Source organism: Camarhynchus parvulus, chromosome 7 (genome assembly GCF_901933205.1).
Source record: "Camarhynchus parvulus chromosome 7, STF_HiC, whole genome shotgun sequence".
In the NCBI taxonomy this organism is placed as follows: Eukaryota; Metazoa; Chordata; class Aves; order Passeriformes; family Thraupidae; genus Camarhynchus; species Camarhynchus parvulus.
The window spans coordinates 9,799,592-9,818,920 of record NC_044577.1 but is presented as its reverse complement, the minus strand read 5'-3'; the positions used below and the strand labels follow the sequence as shown (position 1 = coordinate 9,818,920).

The following is a 19,329-nucleotide window of genomic DNA, read 5'->3' as shown; positions in this document are numbered from 1 at the left end:
ACCCCTTTGTGACAAAACTGAATAAATAACATCATGAATTGAAGCATGTGCTGCTTTGAGAGAAACAGCATTCCTGTGTTCCCTGGAAACGTGAGAACCCCTCTGTGAGAGATGTACCTGCTCCGTGGTGGTTTGTTACCATTTCAGTGGCTGAAATCAATTTTATGTGGTAGAAAATTGAGCTCAAACAGGCTTGAAAATGGGACTGACTGTATTGAATTTGGGCTTGCATGGGTGGAACAATGCATGTTCATTCACATTCATTGTATGTTCCAAGTACTTCCATCAGCATAGAATGGATTTCCAGTTAAAAATTGAATTAAAATGAATGTATCAAAATGCTTGTTGCATATCTAAATATAAATACACCAGGTTTTAATAACTGCCAAATAAATCAGGCTCTGTTAAGTATCACTAAAATACTGTCATTCAGGGATGTGACACTCATTGAGTAGTTTCTGCTTGGGTACTGGTTGCAGAGATTTGGAATGAAACTGCAGAACTACTCTCATAGTAAGCAGTAAATAATTGTACTACTTCTTCTGTTAAGTGCATTATTTTATAAATGGCTTTTTGAATTGTGGCTTTTTTGGCCTGGCAGATTTCCTTTCTTTTTTCAAAGGAATACATCTTTTCTTTCAAGCTTTTTGGCATTGTACTCTTTCTTCTGGTTCTGTGTTTATTTCCTTTCCTGAACAGGCAAATGCTAAGTTTTTGTTTTCTGCAAAAGTTCTATATTTTGGTCTTTACTGTCTCTTGTGAAAAAGCCTTGGGAGAAAACTTTTAATTGGATAACTGTGGGCTGTTGTTGCTGATGTTCTGGAACTCCTAAGGACAGGAGGGATTTCAAGAGAGTTGAATGGGTTACCCTTTTTTTTTTAATCATTTATAGGTTCTGCAGGCTTTCACATACGTAAGTATGAGCATATATTATAGTTTAGTCACAGAATAATTGAATTCTAATTTTCCCATCCTGTGACAAAATAGCTTCTCATAGAGAATAAAATTTGTCTTTCTAGTATAGACATTTGAAGGGGGCTGTATTTTAGATAGATTGTGTGACCTGGCATCAGAAGTCTAAACTGAGAGCAGCTGCATCAGTACTTGAAGGGAAATTCTTGAAAACAACCAATCAACAGCAACTAGCAGCAGATATAGCTGTGTCATGGACACTCAAGATCAAAGCCTGGCAGTGGGGATTCAGGTTTTAAGGTTTCTGTAGAGTACCATTGTGTTGTGAATTATCCAAGGCCACAGTTCACAATATCCAGGGTTTAATGGCTACATGGCTGTACCTCAAGTCTCTGCCTCAGCTGTGAGCTCCACTCTGAGGAGTAGGTACTGCAGAAAAGATTACTGAAATAAACAAACTTGGTTACAGTAGTTGCCACACCATAGGAGGTTAAGGAGGGCATGTAATACACATGGAACGTGGCCTGTTGGCTATGAAATTGCCCTGCAATCTCCGGTCAAATTTTGTTTCTTATGGGAGTAGTCTGGAGGATAGGAGCCTATCTGGTATTTTTAATTTAAATTTATGTGCAGTTCTTTTATTGCTACTTCAGTGAAAGACAGGAATGAATTTTAGGCAATTGACATCCTCCTGTATGTCTGCAGAGCAATGCTAAGATACATCTGCAGGCCAGATGGATCTCACAGCCTGGCAGCTGCAGCAGAAGGGATTAGATGAACCCTTTGTAACCCCTTCCTTACAATTCCAGACAGATTATCCAGGCTCTCAGTGTTCAACTCCACAGTTCATGTGGCTGAGTTACTTTGAAATGTTTTAGGGCTTCTTACTCCACCTGGGGACATGGGACATTTGTCTTCCTTGACAAAAAAGTACATCAGTAAGTACCCTCCAAAACTGGGATAACTGTAGGGTGCTGGGCTATGCAGATGTGTCTGGATCTGGGCAGGTATTTTTATGACTTTCACTCTTGACCAGTGGCCAGTGTGCTGTACACCAGTGTGCTGTACACCAGTGTGCTGTACACCAGCTTGCTCCATGCTGAAGCTTTTGCCTGGTAATAAATGCAGTAAGTTATACTGACAGCCCTGGTGGGCTTGCGCAGGGTGTGTGGACCTGTCAGAAATATGCACAGCTCTTCAGACTTGTGGCCATGGTATCAGGCTTGAGCAGGAACTTCTCCCTGCTGTAAGGAAGTTGCCATTGCTGGCTAGAAGATGGAAGCCCTACTCAAGCAGCTAAGGTCATATGAGAGTGACATTTGTTTCCAGGTAGGACTCACTTTACAAATGAACTGTACAGAAATCTACTAAAATAGATACTCTCTTACATACTGAATGAATTGAGCCATTCTCTGGCCAAGTAATGAATGGACTGTTTTCTTAAAGTGTATGTTTCTGCTGAACTATATGTTTTTTTCCCTTAGGGGAGATTTTCAGCCAGTCTAAATTATATGGTGGTTTTGTAATCTGAGCTGATGTTTAACATCTGAGCTGAGTCACCAGGTTTGAGTCCAAAGCAGACTGGAGATGCATGCACACGTTCTTTCCTTTTTTCCTCCCTCTCCTGAACAGCAACATCCTTGTCAAATTACAGTGCAGTAATTTTTAGCTTTACTTTAAGACACGAGTCCAGTTTCCAGAAGTTTCTAGTTGTGATTTCCCAGCAGTGAGTTCAGAGGATGAGTTAGCAGACTGAAGGCAGAGTTTTCTCAGCACAGTTTAGTCCCCTCATGGCTCAGAGCAGCCATTTCTGTCCTCTTTTGCTCAGTCTGGAGTAACTGCAGTTTCCACAGATCAAGGGAGAGTGGTTTTGGTCCTCTGAACGATTTTTTGGAGGAGCTCTGCCTCTTCCCCTAAGGAGGCCAACTCCCTGGCACAGCCAGCAGAGTGTCAGGCACGTCATTCAGTCTGGCACTCCTGTGGGGATCCTTTGAATGGAAAAGTCAAAACATCTCTCTTGGGAGAAGATCTACAAAATGCTGTGTCTTTCAAGATGCTTAAGTTGACCTTCTTGGCAATTTTCTTGCTTAAAAAGGAAATCTGGTTGAAAGATCATGAACACATAGGTTTGTTTCTGGAACTGGGAAATTTATTAAGTTCTTTCATCATCATTGATTCAGGCTAAGCTGCTTCTAAGAGTATCCAGTAATTGTCCTATGATGAAAGTCTGGGGGGCTTTGTTGAAGGAGGAAGTAAGCAGATCAGCAGAAAAATAATTTTTCTGAATTTAACTTGTCTCTGTGCTTCTGGAAAGAACAATTTATATTTCAAGACAGTTACTATCTAATTAATTTAAAGCTGAATTAAAGCAACTTTTAATTTTATTCCATTGAAAAAGAGAGACATTAAAGAACATATAAGTATTTCAGCTGTATCTAAGTCCTGTGTCAGCTCTCATGGTAGCTTTCAATAATTTTTAATATCTTTCAAGAGCTCCCCACATAAAAGTAATATCCATAAGTGGCTGTTCAGGGAAAAACAGTGAATACAAATTTACTGTCAAATGTGTAAAATAGAAGAAATAGAGTGAAAAAAGAGAGATATCTTCTTTCCCTTTTAATATTTCTGATATATCCTGAGTCTCCTTGTAATTAAAAAGAAAAATGGTATCAGAAGTGTAATGATTTGATTTTTCCAGTTGATGACATCTCTTTTGATTTTTATCAGATCACAAACTCTCTAGGTTTTCAATGATCACTTCTTGCCCTGGGCTTGTTTCTATCATCTACCTGCATAAATAATTATTTAAAACATGCAGATCTAATGAGCACTCAGGCATTCTAGGTAGCAATATTGAACACTTAGGACTGTATTTTAGCTGAAGGATCTCATTACTTTCTGCCTGCTGTTGATGCTCAGAACTGTGCAGTTATGTAATACGATGGCAGTTGTATTTTTGAAATACTGGATTTCATGATTTACTGGAATAAAATTAAATTTCTACTATATGATACAAGTTGATTAATTAATGAACTAAATAATCTCAAAGACTTAGGATATAGTCATGGTCATGTAAGTGAAAAGGCTTTATTACCCTCTCTTTGTTAATCAGTGGAGAAAAATAGAGATCCTAAAGAACTGATTTTTCTTGGCTCTTGAATACTGTGACAGCTTTTATATTCATCTTTATCTTGGTGATAGAATAGGAAGCATCCAAATGTGTTAGCTTAACTTGGATCTGACAGAATGTTAGCTAATGGAGAAAAATCCTACTAACCAGTGAAATACCTTCTGAGAGAAATTCCATTATGTGGAACGCAGAAAACTTGATGAGCAGAAATTCTTGGAAATATTCCAGCAGGAATAACAAGAAAATGACATCTGGGCAGAAGGATGAAGTTTTTCTCTCATTTTTGTCTGCAGAGAAAAGATGCCTCATGCCAGTTTTATTTGATTTTATTATTTTGTTGTGTTTTTATTTTATTTTATTTTTTATTTTTCATAGACCAAATCTGCTATCTGAAATAGTAGAATACAGACCTGAAAGGAAGCTATTGAGTTAAAGAGCTATCCAGTTAATCCCTTTATCTCAGGCCAAATCAGCTCCTGATGATCATGCTGAGTAAGTAGCTGGTGAGTTTTACTGGGAAGGGCCCATCTGTCCTGCTGGCAGAGGTGCACAGCAGCTCTAGAGGAGAGAGAAGCTCTTCAGTGCTGAAGCAGGCTAAGTGCAGAGTGGTGAAGCATACGAGTGAGTCATGGGTAACCATCACCCAGCTGCACAGGCAGGTTTTGCAGCCGACAGTGAATTCTGACTATTCTGCTTTTGCCAGAGTTTCTAGCAGCTTTGAAGCCACTATAGGGACTGGAGTTCTACCTTATCCCAGAAAATGTGCTATTTTTGAGTTCTGTGCAGAGAATGATCTCCAAATTCTAAATTTATTCAAGAAGCATTTTCTCAGCCACTTTTAGTGCAGACAGATGGTCAGTTTGAACCCTATATTGTAGCATTTATAAATCTTTGTACTGAACAAAGCAGTGTCACACAGTGTGTAATTGGAAAACCAGCATGTTTTCTGTTCTTTGTATTCTTAATGTGTTCTTCAGCTTGTATGATTATGGGGATTGCTTATCTCAGCATGGGAGAGGCATTTGAGAGATACACACCAAGCATGAACTGAATGTGTCCAAAGGAGAGCAAGGAGCTGGGTGAAGGTCCTGTGAGGATGGGCTGACTGAGCTGGCGGTGTTTAGCCCGGAGTAAAAGAGGCTCGGGGGGAACCTTATGGCTCTCCACAACTTCTTGGCAGTTGGGTGTCAGTCTGTTCTCCCAGGTAACAGGCAAAAGGTCCAGAGGAAACTGCCTTAAGCTGCCCCTGGGGAGGTTTACATTGAATATTAGGGAAAATTTCTTCAGCAAAGGAGCCGTCATACATTGACAGTGGTGAACCTGTGTTAGGTTAATGGTTGGGCTCGATGCTGGTCAAGGTCTTTTTCAGCCTAAGTGACTGAGTGATCCCGTGAGCGGGGGACATTTGGGTGTCAATCGGGCAGGACAATGTCTGCTGCCCGTGTGTCACAGCAGCGGAGCCGCCGTGTGCGGGGCGCTGCCCAGGGCAGGGAGGCTCTGCCGGCAGCGGCGCGGTGACCCAAGGGCACAGCGGGTTAATGAGCGCGGCCCCGGCAGCGCCCGGAGCCCCCGCTCGGAGCAAGGGCCGTGCCCGCCGGGACCCGGCCAGCCCTGCTCGGGGCCGACCCTGCGGAGCTGCTTTACTCTTAAGTGCTGTGGGAAGAGGCTGGGAGCAGCACCCGTCAGCCACATCAAAGAGCGTGCATAAACAAGAAATGAATCACTGCTGGGAGTAAGATAAACAGGGCAGCGTGTGAACTCAGGTTTGTTTTGCATGGTGGGGTAGGATTTTTTTGTTGTTGTCGTTATTCCTGTGCTGGAACTCTTGGACTTCCATTCATGGATTTTTTTAAACAGTTGAGTATTTGACTGTGTGAAATGGGCTGACATTTCTTTTCAATCTCCTTTAGTGAAGAAGGTCAGGCAAGAGGATTTTTCCTATCTGTATGTTGTGTATTAAGTGTAACTATTTCCCAGTTCAAGTCTCTCTATGATTAGTAATTGGGGAGTATATTTAGATAGAAATAATCCTGAACTTGGGCCACTTAGAGATTAAGAGGAAATCAGTTCTAGTTCTCTGTAAGCTTTGTGTCAAGTACTGAAGAAAATGCTATGATACGGATAAGCAGCTTTGATACAGGTTTCACTTTTCTACTGAAATAGTTTGCTAAAGTTAGTATCTGCTGATCTCCTGAATGCCTATATTTTCCTATGCTTTTAATTCAGGTTGAACATTGCAATTTGCCTTAATGAAACAATATGCCTGGCCAGCTTGGTGTGATACTCACTGACATCACTGCTCTGATTGTATTCAGCCTGATAAGCTGAGCCTTCGTGGCACGGCAGGTGCTCACAGCTAGTCCTGGGCATTGTCTTTACAGCATAGTCTGGGTGCAAATGCTGTGTCTGTGGTGCTTAGCAGGAACTGAAGGTGGGAGGATAATTCTTATTTTCAGTCTACAGTAGGATGTATGTGTTAATGTTCTGTTAGTTATTAGTGACAGACATCAGGAATTGTTAACCCAATGAACTAATTTCTTTTGTAGGCAGCAAGGCACTGTGTAAGGTTTTCATCTCTTTTCTCTGTTGGAAATAATTGAAATAGTGGCTCTTTTTGCCTTTCTGTTGCTTCTTATTGGTTGGGTTTTATGGCAATCATCCTTTCCCCTTTTACATATGAGTGTTGTATTTCTCTCTTTAAAAGGATTCTTAATTTATGTCACTGTGACATGCTATATAGTGGAATATTATCTGACATGAGGCATGAGGACTCCTTTGAGGGCCCCTTTACAACCACTTTTAATGATTTAGAAGATGCTGGAAAAACTTACGAGTCCTGAATTGTTGGAGGGTTTGGTTTTTTTTACCCACAATAGGAGCTCATTTGCATGTGAGTTTAACTTGTTGGTTGCAAATTGATTTCAGTGGCTTTATGTGGTTTGTTTGGATCACACTTGGAATTATGAATGGGATCAAAAAAGTTACCCAGCTTTTAGATTTGTGGTTTCCTTTACTTTCAGAAGCTAATGTGTTTCACCAGAGTGATAGCCATTGGGACTTAGGAAAATGGACTGTTGCAAAGGAGTTAATGTTTTTCTCAGGCTATTTTCATCTCTCAAACTGTGGCATAGTCCTGGCTAGTACAAGTTAATTCTCATGTGTCCTTAACCATAGATGAGTTTGTCCATCTGCCACATATAAATTTTCAATATGTTCCAACAAATGCCAGTTCTGCCCTAGGTACAGTGTAAGACTCTGCAGCTGAAGGAAATTTCTTCGTCCCTCCTATTAAAACTTTGTCTTTAACCTGTAGTCTGCCTGCACGACATTTATTGTGCAGTGATTTTACTGCCATAAAACCACTGCATACAGTAGTTCACAAAGGCATCAAATCTGTGGCTGTGGGACAGAAGACAAAGTTAATGGTTCTCTGTCAGCCTGTTAGTTATTGCTGCCTGACCTGGTGCTGAGGGCCGTGGTTCCCAGGCAGGAGCATGAGCTGCTTGCTGTGGTGGGCAGCCTCAGGAGCAAATCGGGACCTCCTGACTCAGGGGTAGAACTCTCAGTGGGACATTTAACCCTTCAATGTAGTGTGTGCTGTCACATCACAGGGCTGATCCCTGTGTGTTTCACTGGCTTGTAGGGAAGGTGGTGGCTGTTTCTTACCAACCTTTCTGGTCTCAAAGCACTCTGTGATTTTCAGATCTAGTGAATAAAACTTTGCATAGAGAAACAAGATACTAACTTGCCTGATTCTCATTTAAAATGGCCCTTTTAACCAAAGTTTCCCTTTTCTCACTGACCCTTATGTCGGGCAGAATGTGCAGGACCATGGCAGAGGGGAGGTAGTGAACCCTGTTGACATCCAGCACCAGAAATAAAACGTGTATGCAGCCAAAATATTCCTCATGTCAGGAAAGACTGTGTCATGTACTTTGGGAAGTAAACATGGTTGTCTCTGTGTCACTTCTCTGTATGTAGACATATTGAACTGAATTTTTGTTTCCTTCCTTCTCTGCATTATTTGATGCTGAATCATATACAGTGTATGATATACTGCACACAACTGGATAAGTTGTATATCATATGTAAGTTGATAAGTATCTCATATATAAGTATATCATATATAAGTTGAACTTTATTTTTCCCCTTTGTTAGTTCTTAGTGTTTCAAAACATCTCCCATTTAAGAAAAGCTGAAAAACAGCAGAAAATTTTTTGTATGCTTGAAGAGTTCATACACTAAAATATTACTGAAAAGAAAATTGAAGATGAGTTATGATTTATCACAAGTTGTGAGTAATGTGAGGGCTTCTTTTCAAATGACAGTAATTTAGATGTAGTAATGTAGACAGTAATGGATAATGAAACACAAGTTCTGATTCTGAATGTGTTGTGTGGTGATATTGGCATGGCCCTTTCAGGGAAGACACTTCAATGAGGTGTCTGCTCAGGGCTGGAGGGAAACAGTCAATGACAGTTCCTTTGCTGAAGAAATTGCCTTGAAATGCTAAGGCCTCTGTTTTGTAATGGATGGAGAAGAACAACAAAATTTGACTGCACAGATGAATGGGCTAATTGGATATATATTCATAGTCTGAAGTACCTCAGTAAATGGTTTGGCATGTTTTTGTGTGGTATAGAGGACTTCAGAAGCTATGCTTTGTACCTTATAAGATGAAATCCTTACAAGATGATTTTATAGTAGCATAAATCTGGGATACGATATTTCTGCTGAAATATGTCCAACCTTATGTCCAATCTTCGACACTTAACTCATGCTGATCACACAGTGCATAGAGAGTGTTGTTGAAACTACCATAAACAACATGTACTGCTGGGATTTTTATGGTACAGGGCAAGTTCATTATGTCTTTGCTCTTAAGGCTACTTCATTCTTAAGTCTGCACTTACATTAGCTTTGTTCCTGAGGCTGTTCTTCATAGATTGTCTTGGACCATGTGCTTGCTGCTGTTTTCTGGTTTATAAATGTTATTTCATGTTGTATGGCTAACTCTGAATTTTGCTGTATGTTTATCATGGGGGTTTTTTAATATACAGGTAAAGAGGTACTGTTCTTTGGAGAACAAAGTTCTTTTCAGTGGTAGAGCAATGAAGAAAAAGATTGTACTTTGTCTGTTTCAGGCTTCTGTGGGAACATTTTTGTACTAATACTTCTCCATTTAATAACTGACTGAGTCACCTTCTGTCTCACCTAAAACTTTTTTCCTTTGTTGTGATAGATCTCTGAACAACAACTTTTTTACGTGAGTTGACAGAAGTGGGGAGGAGATGGCCAGCTCAGCCCGAGAGCACCTGCTCTTCGTGCGCCGCCGCAACCCGCAGCTCCGCTACACCCTGAGCCCTGAGAACCTGCAGAGCTTGGCCTCTCAGGGCACCATGCCTGAGAACATGAACTTGCAGCGGGCCAACAGTGACACTGATTTAGTGACCTCGGATAGCAGGTCTAGTTTGACAGCCAGCATGTACGAATACACCTTGGGACAGTCTCAGAACCTCATCATTTTCTGGGATATTAAGGAAGAAGTAGATCCAACTGACTGGATAGGACTATATCACATAGGTAAGTCAGAATTGTGTTGTAATATTTCTGTGTGTTTCTTGCTATTTTGCCACTTCATATTTTCTTTTCTGATACGTGTTCTGGCATGCTACGGAATTAATCTACAGATAAAGTTGAAGTAAAACTGCAGAGACTTGCCTTGAGTTCCTCTTTGCTTTTCTCCGTGCAGTGAGCTATGTAAAAACATGATTGTAAGTAATGTAGATCTGGTTCCACAGTGACCTGCTAGAAGATGAAATGCGTTTTTCCTAAACAATAATTACGCATACAGTTTTCTGTTTCCTCCTTTGCTGGTGGCTGGCTTACAGACTGGAAAATTTGAAGTACCATACTCCTCATGTAACTTGATGTGCTTACAGTCCAATGCTTATACACTATTTTGGACAAGTAACCTTTCATCATTTGTGAAAAGCAACATTATCATTTGTATAAGTCTTTGATTTTGTAGAACTGAAATAGCATCAGTTCTGAAGGAGCAAACATTTCTGTTTACGAGGAATTCTTGTAGAAGGAAATCCTCTCCAGAGATTATTCTGTGTGGGTTTCTTTGTGCTGTTCAGGCTATTTCATGGGAGGAGCTGGAACAAGCTCTAGGCTGCCATGCAAAAGCCTGTGGGTTGTGTGTGCATTAGCAAATAATGTGACTCCAGAGGGGATGGATCAGTAGGTCAGTTGGTGCTGAGAGCACCAGTAACCTATCTGGGTTGTGATTTTCCTCTGTGTTGTGTTTAATCAAGGATGCAAATGTCCCTGCTGCGTGTGTGGTTTGGAACTGGCCAAAGGACAGCCTTTATGTCCCTGCTAGGGAGGGAGCACAGGCAATACGTGGAGCAGCGCATGGAATCACTTCTCAGGAATCACTTCACATGCACTGACCTTAACCAGTGCTCACTAAGTGGGACTGACGGGTTCATTTGTTCTAAGACTGTGCTGCTTCTCTGGACCTAATGACTCATGTAGAGAGAATAGCCAATTCAAACTGCCAGAAGCAGCTATAGCAGAAACTGATGGAGACAGTTCTGACCACTGAAGTTATATCTGGCTGGGACTAAGTGTAGTGCAATGAAACTGGCCTCAGTAGGATTTTTGAGAAATACTTGCTGTGCCACCTTTTCCCGAGATGTTCCATCTCTGCATCACGTAATGTTACATTCTGTGTAGATGCTGTTTCTATTTTTTTTTTTTTAGTCTGATATTTTTCCCAACATTATTGTAGTTCCACAAAGTGGGCATTATTAACTGGTGCTGTTCCAGTGCATACCTGGATATAAGAGCTGTACTGGAGTTGCTGCATAAGTTGCAGTCTCTCCTGGAACAAACTGTGGATATGCACTAACTTTTAAGTCATCTAAATAAAGTGTCTCCATAATAAACAGGAGTGGATCTTCCCAGCAGCATTAGCAGCTGAAGTGTGATCTGTGCTGTAAAATGCACAGACTGCTAAATGACCTGAAACATTCTAATTTAAATACATCGAGAGCTTCATCTGCATAAAGGTATAACAATCTTTCTTGTTGTTTTTTTATGGTTCACAGCACTTCAGGATTGATATTCAATAAGCTAAAATGCAGCATCTCTGTAAAGTTCTTATTGGTTCTTACTCTATGCTGAAATTGATTTTAATCTTATTTTCATGATTAAAAATATATCTACATTCAATCTGTTGAGTCCCTAAAGTACAAAAAATTATTAAGTTAGCACAGGGTAAAAAAACCTATAAGGAGCACCCAAATGTATGCCTTCTTGGGCCTAAACCCCCCATTATACAACCATGAGTATGTGAATGCTGCCTTGTTAAATGGTGGACGGTCCAGAAGCTTTTGTCTCCGTTGCCAGTTGAAATCCGTGAATGGTGGTGTGAATGATGAAAGTGCATATTTTTTAACAACAGAGGTAAGGACATACTCAGTCTGATAGGCATGCCTGTCTATCTTTGATGTAAATTTTTTTATCAACTCTTTCAAGTGTTAAAAAAACCTTTTAATTTGCATAACTTTTATAGCTGCAGTTAAGGTAAGTTAAATTTTACAGGTATAATCCAGGATTTTCCATCCTTTATGATATTAGCTCTGAAGCACCTCCATTTTCCACTTAGTCCTTTGTAAGTTGGGGACACTTCTTATTTTCTCAGGAGAGGCATGCTAGTTGGCGAAGATTTTTAAGAATAAAAGCTCTATTCTCAAACATCTTATTAAAATTTATTGTAGTTGCTTGAGGTTCTCCATCCTGGTCTTTGTTTAAAATGAAAATTATTTCATTTAAGTCTCCCGTTGGGCACAGGCTCCTGAAGGCACTGGGAATTGTGTGTAGCACTAACACCAGGCAGCACTGGGGCTCTGCCAGCTTGCAGTACCTCCAGTATTCCCCCATGTAAAGCACCATTTTTCAAGGAGCTAGGAACAGAAAAAGGCAAATATTGTGCTCTTATTTTAAAACACAAAACCACAGTCTTATGGCTTATTATTTTTTCTATTGCTTGTACAATTAACTGTCTTGCAATCTGGATCAGTGTTTTGAGAGGAAAAATTGGTTGTTAATTCTGTGAAGAGAAGGTGAAGATTCTGAAATGGGCATCATTCTGAGCTCAGGCATTTGCACAGAGAGGTTTGGCAAAGGTCTGAAGCAATCCAGGTACATTTTGAGCTCAAGTTAAATTTTGCAGAGTTACAGCCAGTATAAAAGGAATTGAAAATGGAACAGTGGAAGCTGTCTTGCCTGCTCATTCAGTAATTTTCTCTATTAGCATGTTCTCATTAGTTTTCTATAATGAGCAGGCAGTTCTGTGCTTCTGAGTGTGGTTCTATTGCTCAGTTAGAACTGCAGTGGCTCATGAGGAATCCCACCAAAGTTCTTAATACAAGTTTCTTTATAAGAGGCTGAGCAGAACCCACTGCCTATATTCACCCAGGATGGACTGGTGCAGTTGGTAACAAGACTGTCAGCAATCAGTCACTGCCTCTGCTGTTAGTGCTTTGTAGGTGATTGATTGGCTTTCACTAGGGAATAGTAGATGGAGCGTTTCCCAGTACAGTACAACTTTCAGTGAAGTGTTTGGCCTGCTAAATAGTTATGAAAATAAATGTTACCTTTTTAAAATGAGAAAAACCCAAGGGGAAAAACACAGAATCATCTTATTCTGAAGGATTTTTTTTTTAACACGCATGTGAATATTTTTTTGGGAACTTCTGGTTATTTTATTTTTAAAAAAGGAAGGAAGTCATAAATGAACAAATACTTTGTAGAAAAGACTGTATTTTATAAGACATTAATTCACAGGATACTCCTGTACAGAAACTTTCAGTTTAATGCAAGAAATTAAGTTTCATGTTTAAATGCAAGGAATTGAATCTAACTGAAACATTCTTCATAGCTAAATTCATGCTCAGTTTTTCTAGAATTTCACATTTTAAAGAATGTCGTTAGATATATATGTGAGTTTGCTCACTTGTACCATACTTGTATCTTCCTCAGTTTCATCAATGTGCATATGGAAACATGGCTAGTTTTCTTGCTGAGGAACAGCTTTGTATGCATGTTCTTTTTCTTTGTATGCATGTTCTTTTTCTTTGTATGCATGTTCTTTTTCTTTCCCCATGTATTCCTAAGGATTTCCAGAAGAAAAGTGTATGTGAGGGACATGGTGTATTCTGTGAAGGCAAACATCCTTTTTCCTGGCTATTTCTGGATTTGTACTGGCTGAACTTTTAAAAGTGTCAGTAGCACTTCTGGAACAGTCTTGTCCATCAAGTTTTGTTGAACAGCTTTCTGTCTGCAGAGGAGCTGTGTGGGAGGGCAGCTAGCACAGCTGTGAAAACATAGAGGGTCCCACCGAGGCTGCGGGTGAGGCAGAAATGCTGTTTGCTTTCTTTGGGTAAATCAGGCAGTGCTGCGTGAAACCTGAAATTGTCACATCTGAAATGCAGGTTTGTCATTTTGGATTCAGCTTTCAGCTCTGCCTAGAATGAACTTGTCATTTTTTCTTCAGGACTGGTAGTGAGGATTGTCACTTGAGAGTGATGAGCATGATGAAATTTGAAGAGGGGGATTTTTAGTAGAGATACTGGGCCTGTGCTTACTTTGAGAAGCTGAGGTAAATCTTCAGTCTTTCTGTCCTAAAAAGGGAGGAAGAAATCCTCTTCTCAAAACTTCTTGATTTGTAATTAGGATTTAGACTGAAAACCACCATCTTTTGAAGTTGTAAAAGACTACAGAATTTAACACACATCCTCTTAGACCCATAAGGTTTTCTTGTTCAGTAGCAACCCAGCTTTTGCTTTAATTTTTTAAAAATATTGTTGTTACAAGCAATATTTAATATGTTGGAGGTTGTTTTTTATTTCCTCTATTTATGAGGAATCTGTATCTTGCAATGACAAGAGTGGTCAAGCTCTGTAATCCTGTGGTGAGTCAAGCTCTGCCCAATATTGGCACCAGTTAGAATCAAAGAAGATAAATGGATATTCAGTTTGAAGGAACTTTGAGATCCCAGTTTTCTTGCTACTGTGTTATTACAGCAACAGGCTTCCAGGAATTCCTTGGAAAGTGAGGGTTACTCAAAGAGATGAGCAGGTGGACTCTGCACTGCCCGTGGAGTGCTGAGGGAAGTTGCATCTTGATAAGTGTTACGAGTTGTCATGAAGTCTTGTATTTAAAGAAAACAGGAAGTACAAAATAAGGAATAAAAAGTCAGCAGAGAGAAGCAAATCCTATTTCTGGTTAAAATAGATTATCTCCCATGGCCAAATTGCAGAGGTTGGCCTATTTTTGTCCTAATTTACAGAGCCCTATTTATGAGCTGCATGCCCTCATTCTAGAGATCCTTAGCACATTCAAAATGCTGGCTGTCAAAGGTCATTGTATTTGTTTCCATTAGCTGCCTTACAGAAGCTGCCTGACTTTTGTTGTACCTACATCATGGATCCAAAATAGAATTATAAAACCAAACAAAAATAAAAAGAAACAAACCCGCTGCCGATGTGAAGTTATATAGGGCAATTTAGATAGGCTCTGGGTTTATACTAAGCTTCCTAGGGTAATGGAGTTTGGAGTCTCTCCTTTTCAGGTCAGACAGGATTAAAAAGAAAAAGCTTTTGCATAAACTGCCTTTAGTATGCTTAAAATAGAGGCTCACATTAGACAAAGAGATTATAAAATGTTAAAAATACTTTATTCCTAGAAGATTTATTTGGTTTGCATTATAGAAAACATACAAAGTAATATCTTCATTATCTTCCAGAAAATTCTGATTATTCCCTTGATTTTTTTCCCCTTCCTGTTCTGTTCTTTCCTTTTCTGTATTTTAAAACATGAGCAGTACTGTTCATATCTGTTGACTAGTTGCTAGGCATAAAACTATTAATTTGTGGTTACTCCTCATTCTGGCTGCTGCTGAGGTCTGTAAACCACTGGCTTCAGTTTCTGTGTGGAAGAGTCTTTCCCCAGCTGGCTCCATGAGAGTCTCTGGCTTTGACTTCCAGGACACTGGCACTTTGCTCTTTGTCATCAGCCATAATGCTGGAAAAAGCTGCCTTGATCATTTAATTTGCTGATGACTTAATATTTAGGGAAAGGCCACCTCTTGAGTGGGATAATGAAAAGTGGAGGCAGTCTAATGTAACAACTGTATCCTAAAATGGGGTGAGACTTCAGTGGTCTAAAAAAACCCGTATAATAAACCAGGGGTCTTCAGAAGCTTTCCCTCCAGGTACTGCATTCCAATTTTATTCTTTCAGTTCTTCCTAGGTCCTGACCCACATACGAAGCTCTTTTTTCACCAACATGGAATTTCTCCTCTTCAGTTGTGAACTGGTGAATTTTGTTCAAAAATCACTGTATGGGCATAATACCCATTTATAATACCCAGCATAATACCATTTCTTTCCTGCAGAAAATTAGAAGATGTGGATGGAAAGTGTTTTCTCTATATATTTTTCATTGCATGCAGGAGATATCTGAAAAGATACTAGTTACATTAAAATATATACATTTTTTGGTTGTTGTAAGAAGAAAATAATTAATTCCTTGCTAAAACCCTCAAAATCTAGGATCTTGTAGAATGATATAAAAATTCAACCTGTGACAGAAATGTCTTACCAGAACATCCAAACTTTTCAGTTAATTGTGGGGGTTTTTTTCAGTTTTTCAGATAGCCCTGACCTGAAAACTAGACAAACGTAGCTGCAGGGAGGACATTTTCAGCTGTGTTGTCAGTATCTTTCCACTGCAAGAGGTTTTGGCATGACAACATTTATAATCCTTTGGATAGAAAGTGGTGTTCTCACAACCCTGCCTTTTTGAAGTGACTGTTCTAGCAGATGGGAAGATGGCAGATACAAACACTGGATAATGAAAAACAATGTAGACCTCTGGATTTGTAATATTCCCTTTTACCATAAAACTGCCTGCCTTGTGTCAGCTTGTATTTTAATTTGTTTGAAGGGGTTGAATTTAATTTTTTTAAAAGACATTTCCAGTGCTGTTTTCTATCATGAAATCAGTGTGCTGTACAGTATTTTCAAAATAATTTGGAAAAACAGTTATTCCAAGTCAGTGATAACCGGATTGAAAAGGGAACTGCATAAATGCATCTATTGATTTTTTTAATGTGAGAAATAGATTATGGTTTAGTTTTGCATTATGCATAGTGTTAGAATTCCTCCTGTACATTTTTTATGAAGTTCTTGGCTCCTGTGTCTGCACAGATTTATCAATGACTGTAAGAATCTGAATTGAGATGTGTTACAAGCTGAGTGTTAAATAGGATATGTTAAGGATGAGACAGGTGTAGGTAAAGCCAGTGGGACATGAAAAGATGAGACACAAACATACTAGGACTCTGAAACTAACACTTTATTGGTAGATACATGTAATATAATTTTTAATATAGTCTGATATTGGATACACAGGTTCTTAAATTATAACTGGAGGAGGTTAAGGAAGGTGCCAGTACTGATTTTGATAGGCCTTCTTTCCTAGCAAAGCTCATCAATTTGTGCTGTTTGAAGGACAGAAAAGACACAGAGAATGGCCAGATCTGAAAGTTCTCTGGCAGGAAATTTTCAGGTAGGCCAGTGGTGCCCAGCCCTTGTAGGATTTGCCATTTGGCATGAGGGAGGTTCTGGTTTGGGGTGAAGATGCTGGAGCTGTGCAGTTCCACTGGCTGTGCTTGGCTGGCGCTCACCCTGTGGGCACAGCAGGACCTGGGCACGGCTGCACTGGCAGCGTTCCCTGTCTCCATGCCCAGCAGCAGCCAGGACTCCATTGCCCTCACTGTAATGGGCAGCTGATTTTCAGGCAAGCAAACCCTGTGCTTCTGAGCTTTGTTTCAAGAGATCTGCCTCCTTTGTGTGGCAGTCATTCAGAGTTAGTGTCAAACTGTTTAGTCTTCCGTCGTGTTTCAAGTCACTGATCACTAATGTGTCAGTAGTCCTAGAAAGTTCATAAAAATCAGTAGGTTCATTGCCCTTGTCATTCCTACCCTAACCTTGGGAAGAAATGAATCCTTTGTATTCCAATGTGTGGTAATGCAAAAAATGAACCTACAATTTCCATAGAGGTAAGGTGGTCATTCTGTATGTACTGTAGTAAGGCAAAGAGGAAAAAGACAGATATCTATCTCTTCAGATGTGGTATGAGCTCTCATGCTCCATTAAATGCACGCTTCCTTGAGAATTTAAACTTCATCTGATGGTCAAAAATGTACTTCATGTGACTTAAGTCACACTTGGGGATAATTTTCAAGAGCGGAAACCTGAAAGCTTGGACCTAATAAGTGTCATTTGTGAAGAGGACTAAGAATGGAATGCATTCCATGCCTTGCAAAATCAGGACCTTAATTAATGTTTTATCTTTGCCATAAAATTTGGAAGCACTTTCTTGTATATGGAGCTAGTTAAGCCTAAATGGGTTTGACTTTATAAAATTAAATGTGTGTAGAAAATCATTATAGTGCAGCAGTAGGCACATTTGGTTGTCACTGAGATAAATATCCAGTAATGACCTCATTAAAAAAGAAAAAAAATATTTATATGTTCACTGTAGTTTAATTTGTATCTAGAGTTTCATGCATGACATAGTTCAGCAGATGGAAGCCTGCAGGGTGGGGGAAAATTCAGTTTGAAAAATTTTTCAACATAGATGCATCTCTTAATTTTAGTAGATTTCCAGAAAGGCACTTGCTTCCCAGATACTGAATAAGGATGCAACAATCTACTAAAGTCAACGAGTGAGATTTTTAGGAGTTATTGATGAGGTGGTACTTAATGTGCAGCAACAACACTTTTTCTGATGTATTCTTAAACTTGTAAATTTGAGCAATAGGGTGAAAAGTGCATTGTCCAGTTCCTTTGAAAACCCCAAGCCAAACATACCCCTGCTATGTGTTCAGAAGTGAAATCCCAGCCATCCCAGCTGACATTGGTGCTGCTGCCCCAAGGGATTCAAAGAGCTCTGAGTCAATCAGATCAGGAAAGGTTTGGGGTTTGGAAAGCAGTCCTCATTACAGCAGGTTGAACTGAGTGCACTCCTCTCTTGCTCCAGCACTTAAATACAAATCCCTGTGTTTCAGATCCAGGTAGGTGACTGTGCTTGGTGCTGCTGGTTGCTGGCTCAGCAGCACCAAGCTGGCAGAGGATTTACTCTCCCAAGAACACAAACAGCTCTGGGCCAGTTTAGCATCTCGGAGGGGCTGGGGGACAGCAGCAGGGGTTACCTGCAGGAGCGTGGGACCAGGAGTGGGAGGGACACTCCAGGCAGTAATTTGCCACTGGACCTGCTCAGCTGCAATGTGCAGCAGTGACCCCAGCAGAGAGGCTGTGATGGGATGTCATTTGTAGGCTGCTGTAAAAGGAGTGCGAGTCTAATTGCGCATAAGTTAGTTACTTATGTCTGGGTTTACATGTATTGCTGGGAGTAGCTGAGTTGATGAGCCTTTGTTTCTAGTTGCATTCAATTCTAGGTTCTATTTGTTGCCTGATGGGTCCCAGGGAATTAATGCTTTTTAAAAATACTCTCCTGGAAATGGAGAAGGAATAATGGAAATATTATATGTAGGTGCTTTCAAGGTAATTACACAACTTAGTAAAACTTCCTTGCCTTCATTAGTCTACAGTTTTGTGTTCTTTTTTGATGTTGCATGTTAACACCATGTGAGAAAGCACTTTTTATTTCAGAGATTTTATACTGAAAAGTTAAATTATCTCCTTTCATGACTTCTGATGATGCTTTTTGGCACTGGTTAAAATGATACTGCTTCTGAAGAACTGCAAAATGACCTTTGTGTTTCTTCTGGCTTGGGTCTCATCCAGTTTAATCTGCAGGGCTATTTAGTACTTATCATAAGCAGTGTTTGGCTTAATTTCTCTCATCTTCATGACATCAGCTTAATTATTTGAGATGAGAAATACCTATATTGGCATCCTTTTTGTTGAAGAGGTAAATCTTAATTGTAAAGTAGTTATCCATCTCACTACAAAACTACTAAAGCCTAAATGTGAGAAAAATGATCTGGCAATGTATAGGGGAGAAAAAAATCATTCTATTACTCTGAATGTGACAGGTTGGTGCTTAAGACAAATTAGCAGTTTTTCTGGTTTTCACTTGAAAACTCTGTTTGTGCCATCAGTGTATTACTCAGAAGTTAATTTATCTTGGAAATTCTAGATTGTCTTCAGCTGAAGTAGAGCAAAAATCATGAGTGATCTTCC

General features: G+C 39.8%; 1 protein-coding gene across 1 annotated transcript in view; it reads left to right on the top strand.

The window, feature by feature from the left end:
• The window catches only part of HECW2 (HECT, C2 and WW domain containing E3 ubiquitin protein ligase 2), a 143,886-nt gene that overhangs the window by 26,515 nt on the left and 98,042 nt on the right, over positions 1-19,329 (top strand). The window contains exon 2 of the mRNA XM_030951967.1: positions 9,285-9,625. Coding sequence (XP_030807827.1) covers positions 9,334-9,625 — 292 coding nt within the window. The 5' untranslated portion in view covers positions 9,285-9,333. The remainder of the gene's footprint in view (positions 1-9,284; positions 9,626-19,329) is intronic.